The sequence below is a fragment of the Dermacentor variabilis genome, chromosome 7 (assembly GCF_050947875.1).
Source record: "Dermacentor variabilis isolate Ectoservices chromosome 7, ASM5094787v1, whole genome shotgun sequence".
NCBI lineage: Eukaryota > Metazoa > Arthropoda > Arachnida > Ixodida > Ixodidae > Dermacentor > Dermacentor variabilis.
The window spans coordinates 137,032,775-137,049,703 of record NC_134574.1 but is presented as its reverse complement, the minus strand read 5'-3'; the positions used below and the strand labels follow the sequence as shown (position 1 = coordinate 137,049,703).

Sequence of the window (16,929 nt, the reverse complement as noted above, 5' to 3'; positions counted from 1 at the left end):
CATTGACAACCATGAATACTTTGTTTAGCGCAAAACGACACACACAAGAAAGATGACCAGGACAAGGCGCTACTCTCAACTGACATCATTTTATTGCGTCACTCCTTTATAGACAGCTCAAACCAGAGGAACATGCGCAGTGAGCACCATGCTGTGGAGCCACCAACAACATCCGATCCCAAGAGCGCACTCATGCGACAGAATCCAAAAACCAAATTCAGCGCTGTATAAGGTTAAGGAAGGCACACTAATGCACTGTGACCCCAACGACTGAATGAAAAAGGCTTCCGATAACTCTCGGGCGGGGGTGTCACGGCTCTTTTTCAAAATCGTGGTATCACGAAACATGGGTTTGCACTTGCATGTTTTACAATGCTGAGCCAAATGGGACCCTGTGCCTGTTGGTATGGATCGCTCATGTTCTCTAAGGCACTCGTTAACACAGCGGCCTGACTGCCCTACATACACTTTGCCACATGACAAGGGAATCTTATAAACCACACCGACGCTGCAATTTACAAACTTCACGTGGTTCTTTTCACAATCAGGTTTTTTACTTGTTTTAGAAATATGGATGCACAACATTGACAGTTTATGAGGAGCGGAAAACACTACCGGAATTTGGTATCTAGTATCTAGTAAGGCCAAATCAAAACGCTTGGCACGTTTTGATTTGGCCTTACTGAGGCGCAGTTAGAACGCAGGCGAGAGCTTGCATGGACAAGGAATGCATGGATAACAGAGGCTTCCGAGAGCGAGAGTGATGTGGTGCTGCAGCGATGCCCTCTTCCCTCACGCAACACCTGGCGCCCTACCACTGCAGCAGGTGTACCCTTTCACTCGCTCTGCTCCGTCGAGGCACGCTCGTGACAGGGTGTCCCAGCCAATGGCAATGCGATTTTAGGCGCCGTTTCGCTGCTGCAGACGCCAGGCGCCAGCTTTTTTGCTCAATGGGCCATTTGACGCTTTTGCATCAATAAATAGAATAATTACTTACAAATGGTAATTAGAATCACAGCTGGGAAAAGCACTGCACATTGGTCTGCACTGTGGATGCGCAAAGCCGCGAAGCGCGGGTATAATCAATTGCTTTGCATTGTTTTGAAGTCGCGACAATATCCAGAGAAACAAGGCTGTGTGTGCAATAACGCCATGGGTTCATTAAAAACAAATAGTTCATTCACTAACGCATGCCTCGCCTTGACGTGGCAGCCACCAATGCACACATGCTGTGCGCAACTGCGGTTGCACTTTCATGTTCCTCCAACCCGCCGTGTGCCCTTCTCTTTGATGTTGTTCTTTGATGTAAATAAATAGGACAGCCTGTTGCATGCGGCAACAATTTAGCAATTTAGGTTGCAAGTTTAAAATGTTACAAATATGCCTACTTCAAAAGGAGATGTGGGACTAGCAAAACCTCAGCGGCGAACAATTATGGTTGCTGCTATTTCCCCATTGTTTGTAAGCTCACCGGGCACTGTCGCTCTGCCTTGCAGAATGTGCCACAGCTGGTTGTTCTTTCTTGTGGGGAAGTATTCTTTGGGCTATAAAGACTTGCTGTTTCCTCATCGACTCATTACGACGAAACTGAACAGAGGCCCAGTTAAGCAGCGTCGTCAGTGAAGCGAAATTGGCAAGGCCATGTAGGCGTGCGTCGCTTTCGTGTATGTCGCTGAGTGGTAGGGGCCATTTTTGTGGCCTAGTGCGCTGAAACTAATGCAAATGTGCAAATGCAGTGTGCTGCACACATGCACAGCACAATCCTTAATGACTGAGCGATTACAAAAAAAATTTAAATATTGTTGAATAATCCATAAGAAACGCCCCTTCATGCAAGCGAGCAGTCCCCAAGACCAATTCTTCATCAACTTGCACCCTTGCAAGAAACAAGCAGCAAACAAGAGCAGCGGAGTCCAGCAATGCATGTTGTCTAACAGACCAGCAACAATCTACAAAACCAATTGGACCCATTAGTCTAATAGAGAAACTAGCATACATCCAACACTGTATAAGAAGTCTAATACACCAGACCTGCTGGCCTTATAATAAAGCAATTGGTCTAATAGAAATTTCTATTAGTCTAATACAAATCTTGTGTAATTAAGACAAAAGTGTATTAGACTGATACAAACTTCTATTAGAATTTGTGCTAGGGCACGGCACTAAATGTTTCGCCTTCAATGTCAACAAGTCATTATTTGTATGGGTACCAATATGGTACACAACTTTCCTTTTTTTTTTTTAAGCAGGATAGCTTTCTTTGGCTCTTTTGCCCATTTTAGTGGTCTGTGGTTGTTGGTCGAAGGCTGCTGGTCGGAAGTTGTTGTTTGGAGGTTCAAACAAAGGCACCGATGCAAAGTGCTCGCACACTCACATTGCAGGGTGCATTGACTGCCGAACACCAAATGCCATAGCAGACACACGGGCTGTCCACCTATACTACCGCTAGAGATGTGCTGTCTAATGGCTCTGTTCTCTTTGAAATGTTGTAGTGAAACAACAAATGCTACTGAACATCCTCACTGATACAAATATATGTTGTCAAGCACGTCATTCCTTTAGTAAAGCAAATAGCTTTCTTAAAGCATTCGGCTGCTCACTTACATTGACAGTGATCGTAGATAACTTATGCGCAATTTTTTTTCCATTCCTGTTGTTTTATTCCCCTGAGCTGAAGGTTTGGTCCCTTCAATGTTTACTGGCCATGTATTTGACAACTACAGTCTCTACAGACCCCTTCCTGGCAAATGTCTTTTGTTAATAATTGGCAGCAAATTAAACACTGCTCTAATACAACTATGTCATATGGGGAGTAAGTGTCACATGGTGGCATGCTGGGAAGCTTTCACGCGGTGAATTATAGACAAAATTAAAGCTCAAAGACAATGCATATGTGTGCGTATTTTGATTGCAGTGTCAAGTGCCAAGGAAGAACATTAAAGAGGACAGGCAATTGATGGAGCCTCAGTTTGTCCTCTTGTAGTCTTGCTTGGCACTAATGGTACTACAGTGACTATATTTACTGGCCCGAGTTTTGCTGATTCTTAATAACTTGTGTAGTTTTGACCACTTCCCTGGAGTATGGACAGTTGAACCTTACCGTAGTGTAGCACACAAGAACACAAAAATACCTTTTTTACATCATAACAGATATTCGTTATAATGATATATTGGCTGCATGCTCATATTGGCAGAACATATTTTAGATTTATATGTACTTCGTTATAGTATCTCACTTTCGTTAAAAGCATGTATTCATTGCACACTCATGTCAGCAAGACACTAATTAGGTTCACTTCATTTTGCTTGATAATTCGTTATTATATCCATGTCCATTACATAGAGATTTGACTGTACTGTGCTGTCGCAGGACATTGGTGTGTCGCATCTCTCGGACGGGATAGCGCAGCAGCCCGACAGCGCCGACAAGGGGCTCAAGACTCTGGTGCTCTGGAGCAATGGCATCTCACCAGCGGGCATGAGGCACATCTCTCGGGCCCTGGTGAGCAGTCGCATATTTCAACTGGACCCCTCACTTCTTAAAGCAACCGCAGTACCTTTCAGTGTGTCCTTATGTTCATCTGCAGGCCACACCACAAAACTATGCAGTTAGATCACATAACCCCACCCTAGTTCTTTGCTCCCGGTGCCTGTTCGTTTGCTTGATGCTCAGTAACAATGGTCAAGTTACAGGTATGCAGCATTGAATGAAAGGAAGTGCACTAAGGTGATTGACTATTGATTGATTGGTGATTGGTTAAATGATTAATCTCGTATGTAACCCGCTGTAGTAGCAGAGTGGCCATTGTGCTATGCTTGAGTCGGTGTAGGCAACACACGATATGCGAGGACAAAATGAGAGGCAGGGGTACGCATACCACTGCATCGCTTACTTTCAACTTGCCCAAAGAACTACACTTGTCTTCTGCTGCTGAGCTCAAGGTCATGGGTGCGACTCCTGGCCATGATGGCTGTGTTCCGATACGGGATGGAATGCAAAAACATTTGTGTACGTTTCTTTAGGTCCATGTTTAAGAACCCCAGGTGGTCAGGATCAATCAAGAGCCCTCCACTATTGCGTTGCTCAAAGCCCACTTTAAAACTTACACCCTTAGGAGCGTAATCAATGGTTTAAGAACATCTTGTCTGTTCGGGTAGCAAATTCATGTCAAAGAAAAATAAAGGATGCAGACCAAAGAAGTGTTGTTAAGCATTAGACATTTCGGCTTCTATACAGCAGCCTTGTTCACAAACACTAACTGCTTGAAACGGCGAACTTAATGTGCCTGGTTTGGGTACTAGGCATCTTAGTAATACACCAGCACATAGAAGCTGGCTAGGTCAGGTACTAAAACGTACTTAAGAGGAAGCTTTAGCTCGGGCCCAACTCCGACGCGGCCTATTCAAGTACATGTAAAACGCAAAAACGTTTTTATGAGGTAACCCCTGGACCGATTTTGATGAAATTTGTCGCATTTGAAAGAGAAAGTTAAATTCTAGTGACTGTTGGAAGCGGAATTTCAATTTGGGGCTTGAATTTTCTTAGAACGATTTTAAAATATTTGACCGTTTGAAAAAAATAGAAGCACGAAGTTTATAAATTCATAGCTCTGCATCAAGAACCGATATCGCGGTTCTGTAAACGGCATCCATTAGATCATTCAAAGCGGACAAATTCAATATGTCATTTTACATCTTACGTGAATTTGTTACGTTGGTTACAACGGTTTTGCAAAAGTTGTATTTCTCTATGATTAAATTTTTTTATATTCATGTGTAACATATCAATTTTGTCCGCTTTAGATGTACTATTCGATGCAATTCACAGAATTGTATTATCATTTTTAGTGGTTAAGTTACAGAGTTGTAAACTTGATAGTATCGTTTTTTGAAAATTTTCGATTTTTGCCAATTTTTAATAAAAAAAATGACAATCTAACTCAAAAATTCGAAACCAACAGTCACTAGATTTTAAGTTTGTCTTTTAAATGCAACAAACCTCATCAAATTTGGTGCAGTGGTTGCCGAGAAAAACGAATTCTCCTTTTACATGTATTTAGATAGGAGCACTTGAGCTAAAGCTTCCTCTTAAGCTCGCCATTTTGAGCAGTTAGTGTTTGTACGGCTGTTGCACGGAAATCAAGACGTTTAGTAGTTGTTAAGAACACCGTTTTGTTTGGCGTCCTTTCTTTTTCTTTGACCTTAAAGGGTGTACAAAGTTTCCCCTTAAAGAATGCTCTAACTCCAAAACATCTGTTTGATGCTATGCCTCCTCCATGCTTTATTTCCATGGTGACTAATGTATCCAGCACATCCATGGCATTCTCATTGGCTGTTTCTCTTTGTCACATGTGCAGAAGGCTGGAAATATAATGCTACACTTTTCAGAGTCAGACGTACTGCCCCTTCGCGCAGGTTGCCTCAAAGTCCCTGATTACTCTCAATTTGGGTCACAACGCCATCGGGGACGACGGCTTGCTTGTTCTGCGTGAGGCACTCATGCGGAACAAGTCACTCTGCAACCTGGGCCTGCAGAACACAAAGATCACGTGTGAAGGTTTGTTCTCTTGTCGTCTTAGGCTTGTGCCAAGTTAGTGCTTTGGCCAGACCACCGTCATGCAAGAACGCAGTGATCACGCGTGAAGGCTTTCCGTTATGTTTTGGCACGTGCAGAGTTAGTACTTTAACAGAACTTCATTGTGCATTGTTTTCATTGCAGACACCCCCCATGCAGACCCCAGGACCATTCCGAAAAGTTCACATGTTCACATAATTAATTTGCTTACTAATTGCAGCAGAAATGGCAGTGTTGAGTATATGAGCATTCCAGCAAGAAAAAAATGTGTAGTTCTGCAGGTTACAAATAAAAACAACTGCAATCTGTGCTCATGTAAGCGTGCAGTAGTAAACACTTTTACAAAAGTGCCAGAGTGCAGCCTTCCTGGGCTGTTAATGCGGGCGTTTTCTAACCGTAACAACGTATCCACGATGCTACGGTTGATTCGCGTGCATGAAGAGGGTCACATACACAGACAAGCTCGGTGTTTCACAGCCATTTAAGTTTGATGTCGCTGAGCATAACATTTAGGAGTTGTTTGTGTGAGAGCCCAAGCATGGCAGTGCCCATGAACCCAATGTAGAATGGTCGATACAGAGGCATATATTGCGAATGTCTGTTTTTCCATGCCATCTTGCGCGATCATGTGGGTTCTTGTGCAACCTTGTGTGAAACTCACTCAGTCCTATGCAGTCATGTGAAGAGCTAGTATATGGGTGGTGTGCTCCTGTATGCTATAATGTCGTCAAGCCACTGTCATTACTCTGCCCTCTTGAGTCTGACAGCAGACAGTGCCTGCAATGTAATATCTTTCCAAATAGAGAGAGAGAGAGAGAGAAGTTGTACGGAAAAACAGCGAGGTTAACCAGAGGTAGTCCTGGTGGACTACCCTTCACGAGTATAAAGGGGTACAGGGATAAAAAGGGAAAGAGGGTTTAAGGGGAAGAGAGAGAGAAGCAGAAGGCATATACATTGCATGGTCCCAGCAAGCAACGTTCCTAAGGTACTATATCATGTTAGGCCAATTGACCTCGGGAACTTGAGCACCGAAAACAAAGCCTCCTGCGTGGATTTCCTTTTGGAGCACTGGCTTGGAGCATTTTTGTTCTGATAGTGGACGACTGTTCAGTGTATCTGGCACTTTGCGCATTGCTTATCTCTCGGTACTACAGTGCAGGCACACACAGATAGGGTTCGTGCATCGCACATTGCGCTGTCGGCCTTTCAAATGAGAAAGCACAGGTGTTGTTCAACACAATGCCGAGCCACAAACGGTACAGCACTATCTGTTTACTTTGTGTTAACCTGTGCGGTAGATGTAGCTTACCATCCCGTCGATAGCGACTAGTCATCAGTATCGCTTAACTTCCTTAACTTCTTAAGCGATACTTCCATCTTTGCTGCAAAGCAACAAGAGCGTTGCTAAAGCTCCTAGCCATATATCACGGGACAAGATGAGCACCTTTAGTAGGGCTACTGTGTAATGTACATGCACATCCACTCCTTCCCTTCTCCTAATTAATCGTCATTCAACACTATACTTTCACTCTCTTCGGCTCTTCCTCACTACAGAGCAGCAGGCTAGAGCACGCCAGCCCAGGCCGACCTCTCTGCCTTTCCCGTAAATAAAATACTTTTCTCTCTCTCTCTCTCTAACCTTTTTGGGAATTGCGACTGCCTCGACGTGCCGTGAAGTGGTGCAGTTAGGGGTGAAGGGTTACAGTTCTTTACAACTCACTAAAGACTGCAAAGACCTCGCACAAGGGTTGTAGGCTTCGTGAGGCACCGAGAAAAAGCGAATAGGGTGACCACCTAGTGCAGCGAAGTGAGCTGCGCATTGGTTCGTACTGGGTGTTCCGACTGAGCCGACGAAAGTTCTTACGAACCCTCGCCGGCGTTTGTGTCTCAGGTGCCATTGCCCTGGCCGAGTTCATTGCTGACAGCCAGATCATCGTGAGGCTGGACCTGCGGGAAAACAACATTGGAGTAGGCGGCCTCATGGCGCTCGCCCAGTCGCTGAAACTCAGCAAGAGCGTCACGCGGCTAGACCTGGACCAGGTCAAGTCCGAAAATGTGAGCGCAGCTGAATTTGGCCGGTTTGATTTATTTTGGTGATATTTGAAAATGGTTGGCAACTTTCATTGCCGGCTTTTCCACACCATTTGGTTGTCAAATGCACAGCACTGACGTAAGGAATCGAGAAAGTATAACGCGCACATACCTATGCACCTAATGACGAGCACTTATTGTTGACATATTTGAATTGATCGGCAATGTAGTGGTCACGATGAGACAGTCGGTACCATGTGCGCGGAGGTGTACAGGCGGGGCAAAAGTTTACGGGGTGAGGTTTACCTGAAAAAGTCAAATATTGGCCCTTGGTTTAGCTTGCAGCCATGGAAGCACTGCAACCGTTATGCTGGTTACGTGCACTAGTACACATAGTTCCACATCTTAAATGTGGGCTGCGTGCCCAGGCGCAAGAAATGTATTTCTCATTTTCACAGATTTCACATGCCATAAATCAATAAGACTGTCTCGCAGTAACAAAGACACCACTAACACGTACACACACGTACACTATGGCTGTGCTGCTGAAAGCCGAGCCCATTCAGCACTTTACAAGACAAGGGGGTAGAGTGGGTTGCCTTGTGCTTTCATGGGAATTAACCACTGGAACGACCAATTTGGCATCTTTCGGCAATACAATCACTTTGTGGCCTTCAACAACTGCACCTGACTGACTGGTATGCTCTTGAGTTGTTTAATTGGGATACCATGTGATGGCCACCTCCGTGTTTGGCGACGGGAATAATCTCCTATTTCGCATCCTATACACACCTATTTGTGGAAGGTGGGCACATAATGTTAACATGGTGTGCACCCAATTTGAATATCCTAATCAAATTGAAAAGATCGAGCACCGTTGATGCGCTGAATCAGACTTTCGGCATCTGCCATCATAAGCTGAACACGACTTCAGTGTTGTGGTTTCTGACAGGAACAGCACTTTTCAGTAATTCCAGAACACAAGGATAATTTAACAGCTGTGAATGTTTGTTGCAGTGAATCAAGCCTAATTGTCAGTGTATGTTTTTGCCTAAAGGTCACCTCATCAACTTTTGCCATTGTAGACAGACGAGTGCGGTGCGCATATCCATGCATTGACAATCATGTTTGAAAAGTACTGCTCGGGCACATGCTGCAGAAACAGCTGAAAATTGAAACAAGGGCCTGGGTGTCCATCCTCTCAGAGGATTCACTCTCCCCGGCAGCTGAGGTGATATTCCTTGCGAGGTGCTTCTGTATCATAGGCTTAGCACCTGCAGCCCACAAATAACCAGCAGCAGCATACGCACAGCTTGGGCACTCCCGCGAAAAGCCGCGCTCACTATCTGAAAATATGCCGAGCTGTCTCTGGAAATATGCCATGAGGCAAGAAGTGGTTGCAAGAGAGAGAGTAATTAAGGTTTCATAGCGAATAGTCATTTTAGGCCACCAGTGATGTACATTACCATCATGTACATGATGAACATAATGTATGATGAACATTACCACCATCATGCACCTTTGGCTCCAGTTTAGTGAAGGCAGCAAAGAATGTCATTTATGGGCACTGGCCGAGGCAATAGGAGAGAGGCCCCTGCTTTGGGGAGAGTGGTCTTCCTCTTCGCACTATGGCCTTGCAACACTTCATTCGTTTCCATCTCAGCCGCTACGAAACCCTCTTTAAAAATTTCTGGACACAAACACGGGAAACAAACAGGCAATAAAGCCGAGGAAAGCATTGGGGAAATTACCTGATGTTCTTAATTTCATGAAATGTACAAATGATGATTAAGGTAAAGGGAGATGAAAGTAGATGGAAAAATCAGTTTGCCACCAGTGGGAGCTGAACACACGTATTTGGCATCTTCGGTGCTCTGCCAATTGAGCTACTGTGACAGATGTTTTCTTCTGTCAAGATGTTGCTTGCGTATTTTGTGTGCACATGTGTACAAGGCTTGACCTTGGGAGTGTTAGCCAGTGCCATTGATGGCCATGGCAGTGTATGTAGAACATCTTTTTAACGGCTGCCGCCACATAGTACAGGAACTTCGTAGCAGGCAAGCTGGCAAATAAGTCCTTGTATGCTACCTGAAGCCACAAAAATGCCAGAGTCAAGTTCTTCACTGCGCAGTGAACGAGAGGAAGGTGAACTGAAAGGCTCAATTCTCCCTGGATATACCACTAGACAAATTCTTGTGTATAACAAGATTTCGAAAGGAGCTACCAGTTAACGGGTTCTTTAGTATAGAAAAGAAACACGCAAAGGGATCCTTAAAGGCTACTCCAGTGATTTTTTATCCTGTCACGGTAATGGCATCTTTAGGTTCTTAAGACTGCCCTGTCACACATGCGACAGTAGAATCTTTACGCTAATTCAAAAACGATTCTAAATAAGTAAAAAAGTGTAAAAATGAAACTGAAATCTGACCGAGCAGCCGAGAAAACATCATCGCTTGTTGTCACAAGCGGCACACCAGTGGGAAAGGCACGCAAGGCATGCCGCTCGGCGAACAAAAGCAGTGAAGAGCAGACGCTCGGCTGGTTCGTGAATGCGACGGACAGTTGGCACAATGTCCTTGGGTGACAATTTGGGTGATAATTTCCCCGGTAGGATGTCGCTGAGGGTCCGAACCACTGACTGGGGCATTTGTTTACATCGGCATAGTACAGCAATTGCCTGTTGTTCGCTTGAAATTTAATGCAAGTCGCACATCAGTGGCATAAAATAATGTCAGAACATAGCAAAACACCCACATATTATGCATGTAAGCACTGTCATGTCACTCCAAGTTGCGCTGGTATGAGGGACCGGACAAACAGAGTGAGTGGGAGACAGTAGGACGCTTTGTTATTCTGCCTATTTACCATTCTTTGTGCTCTTTTCATGCGCACAATTCATGTGTTCCATAAAGCAGACATAGGTTAAGACTTTGCACGTATGATGGTTTATTTAGAAAGCGCATTGTTTTCCCACAGAAATGGCGATGCCAGTACTGGCTCCGTTGGCAGCTGAATGAGGTGGTCATTTAATTGTGTATGCTGTTCTATCAAAAGGGCCTCTTCTTGCTGCCTGTTTGGGATATGAGGCAAACAGTGCACCTCGGAAGCTAAATAATGAGCCAGCATAACAATAATACACCCACGTGTATAGCCATATTTAATTTATTCAAGTGCCGGCGAGGATAATTGGCAGCCTTTGGGAGTGGCACTTGACATACCAATTCTGATATTGCGCCGTGTCGTTGCTTCTTGATTTTGTGTGTTCACTGTATGAAATGAGGAAGAGCTTTCTCAAGTCCATGTGGTCAAAGCTAGACTACAAAAGCAGTTTTTCTCACCTGAGTGGCTTATGGATCTTCATGTAAGTCACCCAAGTTCCAAGATAGCTTAGATGCACGAAGTCTGTGACTGTGATAGGCCAAGCCTCGGTTGAACGTGATCAACATCAGTTCAAACTATGTGTACTGCTGGTGAGGGCTGAAGTTCGTGCAGTGAAAAACACAACACCACTTGCCCGTCCACACAGAATGTAACTTCTCGTGACAGCAACTTCTCACTCCAAACCATAACTCGCGATTGCTGGCTCCTTGACGCCGTTGTCTGCCATTCATTCATTGCATGCTCTTCGTATTCTGCCATTTACATCATAACACGACGTAGCCAGTAGCTTAGGAGCAGACAAGGCAGGTGGTTCGGAGGAATTAACAAAATTCATTTCTAAATAACCTGCGCAACTCTCAGACCTGCTTTTTTTTTAGGACATGACGGAAGTCTGCAGAGGAGAACATACCCTGCGAATTTCAGACATCCATTGACATGGAAAAATCGTCAAGTTGCCTTGTCAATGATTGCCAAAGGGTTTGAAGGGGTTCATGACTGGCAACAGCTTGGCGAACAATGCTCTTTGGTGTGCGGCCATCCCGTGACACGTGCGCCTTGGTTGGTGTACACGCGCAGGACGCCAAGGACAGCGTTCAGGACCAGCGAAGGCTCCTCCTGGAAATTGGCGAGCAATGCCGCCGCAACAAGAGGCTCCTCCGGCTGGCCTCCGTGTCCAGCGTCTGCAATGGCATTTCTGATCCCAACGCGCCTAGCCTGCCGGACCTCGCCAACTCCACAGTCCTCGCCAACGGCACCATCACGGCGACCGCTGCTGTGACTACTCAGGTGTGTTGGTGGCTCTGGTGCTCCAGGTTTAGGAGCAAGCTTTAATTAGCGCTTGCCCTGACCAGTCTTTCGAATTGCAGCTGAAAGAGACTGGAGTAAACTTGACCACTTTACTGGCACCTATTCAAGAAACCCATTTACAAACATAGTCCAGAACATCTACTTGGTGCTTTAGTTGGAAGGTACCTTTTGTATTTAGAGAGAAAGTAGTGCATCCTCTCCCTTCTTTTTGTGCTGGTAAATTTTGCTTGCCTTTTGTTTATTGCTCCGTTATGAAATGCACGCAAACTGCACACATCAGCTTGTGTTCAAGTGTGTTTGCCACCAATATTTACATGCACAAGTGCAGTGCATGTGTGATGAGCCATAGGAAGTGCGTGAAAAATGTCTGATAAGTTGCCCCTGAAATGTGTACATTGCAAGAAAGCGATAGCATCGGTTCATCATTCCTCAACTGTTTTGAATATGTGCCCCTGATGCAGCAGGAACATGCCTCGCAGCAATTTTTCGAGCGTTGGTATAGGTGGGGACTGCAAGATCGACAACTGCCATCCTTACGAGTTAGATAAGATGCGAACGCCAGTCTCAACTTTAGGCGCCTGCTGTTCACATCACTGCAGGCTGGCATTTTATCATGCACTCCCATGGCTCACAGTATTTTGTCCCCCCATGTACTGTCATCCACACCTCTGCCTAGAGTACCAATTCATTACGTTGCGATGCTGAAAATTCAGTATTTGTGTGCTGCTGACTGGTCTGAGAGACAATGCATGTGGCCATCAAAAGCCACAAGGATACCCAGGCAACGCAGTATTCAGCCAGGTATCACGAACCTGGGACCAGCTGTGTTAATATGTACTCTTTTTCTCCTCGGCACCCCAGCTCTTGAGTGCTCTAAACAGAGATATTTGTAAATGACTGTACTATCGTGCTGGATCAAATCGTAAACATAAGGAAACAAACAAAAGGCCATGCACCTTTCTCGTGCCATATATATCTACCAGTATGATAGATAAAAAGTGTCAGCCACCCGAATGTAGCACAAAGCTATAAAGGAAACCCATATGGTTTCTCAGAACGAAAGCTTTACAGATGAGAGAGAACTTATCTTGGTCCGGGATTTGAACTCGGGACCAGTGCCTTTCCAAGGCAGTCGCTCTACCATCTGAGCTAACTAGGAGGCTAGCAGATCGCAGTGTAAGGGCGAATTAATCAACTTCAAGCACAGGGACTTTGAATATGGCAAATCCCTTCTGTGGAATGCCACAAGGTGGAGAAAGTGTCATGATAAGAAAGAATCGTCATCCATCCAAATGTAGCACGAAGCAACAAAGGAAACCCATACAGGTTTCTCAAAAAGAAAGCTTTTGCAGTTGAAGTAAAATTTGTCCTGGTTCAGGATTCGAACCCAGGACCAACGCCTTTCTGGGGTGGTCGCTGCAACATCTGGGCTAACCACGAGGCTAGTAGATCACAGTGCGAGGGCAAATTAATCGACAAATTGAAGCACAGGGACCTTGAATATGACAAGGGAGTTCTGTGGAATCCTGCAGAACTGATTCTTTTGTAGCTTTGTGCTACATTCAGGCGGATGACAAGTTTTCCCTGTCATGACATTTCCTTCTTACGGGCTTCTGCAGAACTGATTTGCCAGATCTACCAGCGTATATGACATTGGTGCGTCCCATTTGCAAATCTTTGTCTGTATTGAGGCTGGTGCACATTTGTAGCTGTTGATTATATGCCATTGTCATACACCACCATTTCAACTAATTAAGCATAGCAGTTGTTCTAGGAGAATCTTGTTTTGAGCTGGTTGGTTCAACATGTGGTCAAAAGCAGTGAGTAGTGTTCCTCGGTTGATGTCATTCAATATTTTGCATGCAGAGGGACTTGCTGAACTGTCATGCTGTCATGAGATTGATATTGACTGTCAAAGTTGCATCTGAATTATGCTTTAGCAGTGAATTATGAATTATCTGAATCTGAATTATGCTTTAGCCTCACTTTGTAGCTGGGTTCTTGTCGAGATCTGCTCTCCTCTGTAAAAATAATAGTGAAGAATATTGCGCAATGGTGCAAAACATACGGAGACAGAGAATAACTATGACAAGATGGATGCCCGTCCTCTCGCATTGTGTTCTCAGTTTTTTCGTGTTTCTTGCTGTTGGCTGTCCTGCGATACGCCTATATATAGTATACTACATTGTTTTCTCCCCATTTACATATCTTACCAGTATTATACATGTAGGGTGTCCTATTAACTCCACTTATGTGCATTAATCATGACTACATTTTGCATGTCTCGGTCTTCTGAAATTTGTTGATCGAAATCCAGGCACGGCCGCCATTCAGCACGAGCCTCTCTGTCAACGCCGTTACGGGTGGCAACGCTGCACCGCCTTCAAGCCCAGGGACCAGCCGGTTCCGTGTCTCTCGGGTCTGCCTCGAGACGGATGCCGAGAACGGACCGGCCGTCTTGGAGAATCCGAACACCGTGCAGATCCGCAGTGCCGGTGCCGATCATGCCGCCGCCTCGGTGAACCTGGAGCGCTCCTACAGCGCCCCGGCTTCCGTACCGTCTCGCTTCACTGTGACGCCCGTCAATGGGTTCAAACCTGCCATGGCGGGCACCATTGGCATTGCTGTTGAAAAGAAAGACGAGAGTGTGACATCGGACACCACAGCGGAGTCGAACGAGCACGATGATGATTATGGGCACAACCACCAGAACAGTGAAGTTGAGGACGAGGACGAGGATGACGATGAGGATGACTTTGTTGGGCATGCAGTGTCGAAGCCTGTCACCATTTTGACGGCGTCTGGAGCATGCCGTCGAGGAAGTGCAGACGACTTTGAAGAGGGAGGAGCAGACGATGAGGGAGGGCAGCAAGATGAAGAAGAGGAAGAGGCCAAGGACTCGCTCTCAGCGCCGCCCTTGCCGATGCCCGGAAGGACAAGTCCCACCTGGTTCATGTACCCCTCCGTGTCTACATCGGCACAGCCGAGAAATGGAATAGCGGCGCCCCCTTCCTCTGGTGGCATGGAGCGGAAGCGCAAGATCAGCTTCCAGCTGCCGGAGGGCACGACAGGCGAGGGAGGCCGACTTCTCAACGGTCGTGCTGACCGGCGTATGAGCACGCCCGCCATGCCGGTGTCGAACAGCGCCGCACGCAAGAAGCTCACGGCACTCAAGCTGTGCAAGAGGCTGGAAAGCCTTGACTTGCGAAGCACGGTGCCCCTGTCACCAACCCGGCTTTTGGAAGGCTGGGGTGAGTGTCGGTACCTCATGACGTTGCTCGAGTCTTGCCTCTGACATTGGCTTTATTGCGCAAAGGTCTTTTGTGACATCGGATTTGAAAATCTACAGGGTCAGCAGCTGAAAGATACTAGAGAGTTTTATCCACTATGTACAGTGCAGTACATTGTTAAAGGGAACGCATTCTGTCAAGGGTAGTACTGCCCAGTTTTGAAGCAGATGGCTTGCGGTTGGCAATGCTGGCACCTTTCTGCATACCTGTGTAGTTCTCTGATGTAGCTTCAGTCGGCATTGATATATGGTGCTACTAATTTTTTTTAACAGTGGACTGCACTGCGAAAACTTACAGTTGTGGTTTTAGCAGGAGATTAGTAAGAAATTGCAAACATGCAGTGCTGGCACTGGCGGCATCTGGTAACATTGTGCTCAAAGCAGAATGTATGCAAATATTCTTCCATCGTAGATGCTTGTTGGTCGAAAGACATGTGGTATTAAAAAGGTTTGAGCTGTCGAAGAAACCTTCATGTCAGCAGGTAAAAGAATGCCGCCACAAAATGAAATGAGGGCCAATGTCGTTTGGCGGGGACGTCATTTGGGGAGCACCATAAGACGTCATCGCAACTAGAATTTCTGCAGGCATTTTTGTACCAGTGTTCTGCTAAAATGGTAATATGAAGGCGCAAACATGCAGACTAAAACTCTCTATTGTCTAGTTGCTGGAAAGTTAATGTTTGTGTGCACACTTCTGTAAAGAAACTGCCATATAGTGTAGCCATTCCTCAGTCCAGCACCTTGTCAAGGTACCGCTGCACTATGTATAAGACGGACCTTCTCAAAACATCATCACATTGTAGATATTTGTTCATATTCATATAAAGCATCCCATTGCGCTCTAGTCATATGTGTCGTACGCTATCACTTCTGGCAACACTCTGAAACAGGGTCCTCAAACTTCATAAATTTTCTATTGAAACTGTGTTTCTTTCTTCTCATGAATTCAATGCTACAAAGTTCTGCTTCCTGAGCCATGCCTTATGTGCCCTAAGATGGAAACAACGTATGTGTGAGATTATGATTGTCTTAGTTCACTGTCCTCCAGATGTCATACAATTTATCCCTATTGTTTCTGAATGTATAGAGCTGGTAGCACTGTGAAGACATAACCATATATAATTGCAGTGCACTTGGTATTTTTTTAAAGACAATAGACCAATTACACCACATTTCAAGTACAAACACAGTAACCCTATCGCCACCATGATGACAGTAGTCCTTGGGCGATTTCCCACTGTACTTGGATTTAAGGCAACACTAAGGGGAATGTCGAGGGGAATGCCATTATGGACTTTTCCCATGTATTTTCGTGGAAGTTAAGAGGTGCACGCGTCTGTTCAACTGCACTCCTGTAATAGAATTTTTGTATTCTCACCTGCCTGCATATCTGTTTATCTCGGGAGGTGGACAGGTTTTTCCTCGGCACAAACTTAGCACGCTTCTTTAGGGGTTCGCCAATGTCATTTTTTCAATTTCAAAGCGAATTCGAATAGTGAAAACCAGGTGTGGATCGAATCGAATATGTTTTGAATTTGAATACTAATTGCCTTGTAAAAATGCATCTCTTTCATTGACCAGAAGAACACACACACACACAAAAAAAGTTCATTGCACAGAAAGTAATATACAGGAAAATTACGCTTTGTAATCAACAAAATTCTCTAGTACAACACTTTTGCTTGACAGTATCATAACTGCAGTTACTTACTCTTGTCATGAAAGAAGTATAACTGCTAGACTAGTTCAGAAAGCAGTGACATCCTCCTGCATGTCACAATTCCTTCAGACACCGAAAAAGGAACAGCTCACTGTACACATTAGCGTCTGGTATCGGCAGGTATCT

General features: G+C 45.2%; 1 protein-coding gene across 2 annotated transcripts in view; it reads left to right on the top strand.

The window, feature by feature from the left end:
- LOC142587969 (uncharacterized) overlaps positions 1–16,929 on the top strand; it is a 404,213-nt gene that overhangs the window by 374,195 nt on the left and 13,089 nt on the right. For both annotated transcript variants that reach the window (XM_075699369.1, XM_075699368.1), the window contains exons 8-12: positions 3,371–3,502; positions 5,416–5,557; positions 7,467–7,630; positions 11,564–11,773; positions 14,112–15,045. In XM_075699369.1, the coding sequence (XP_075555484.1) occupies positions 3,371–3,502; positions 5,416–5,557; positions 7,467–7,630; positions 11,564–11,773; positions 14,112–15,045 (1,582 nt within the window). The remainder of the gene's footprint in view (positions 1–3,370; positions 3,503–5,415; positions 5,558–7,466; positions 7,631–11,563; positions 11,774–14,111; positions 15,046–16,929) is intronic.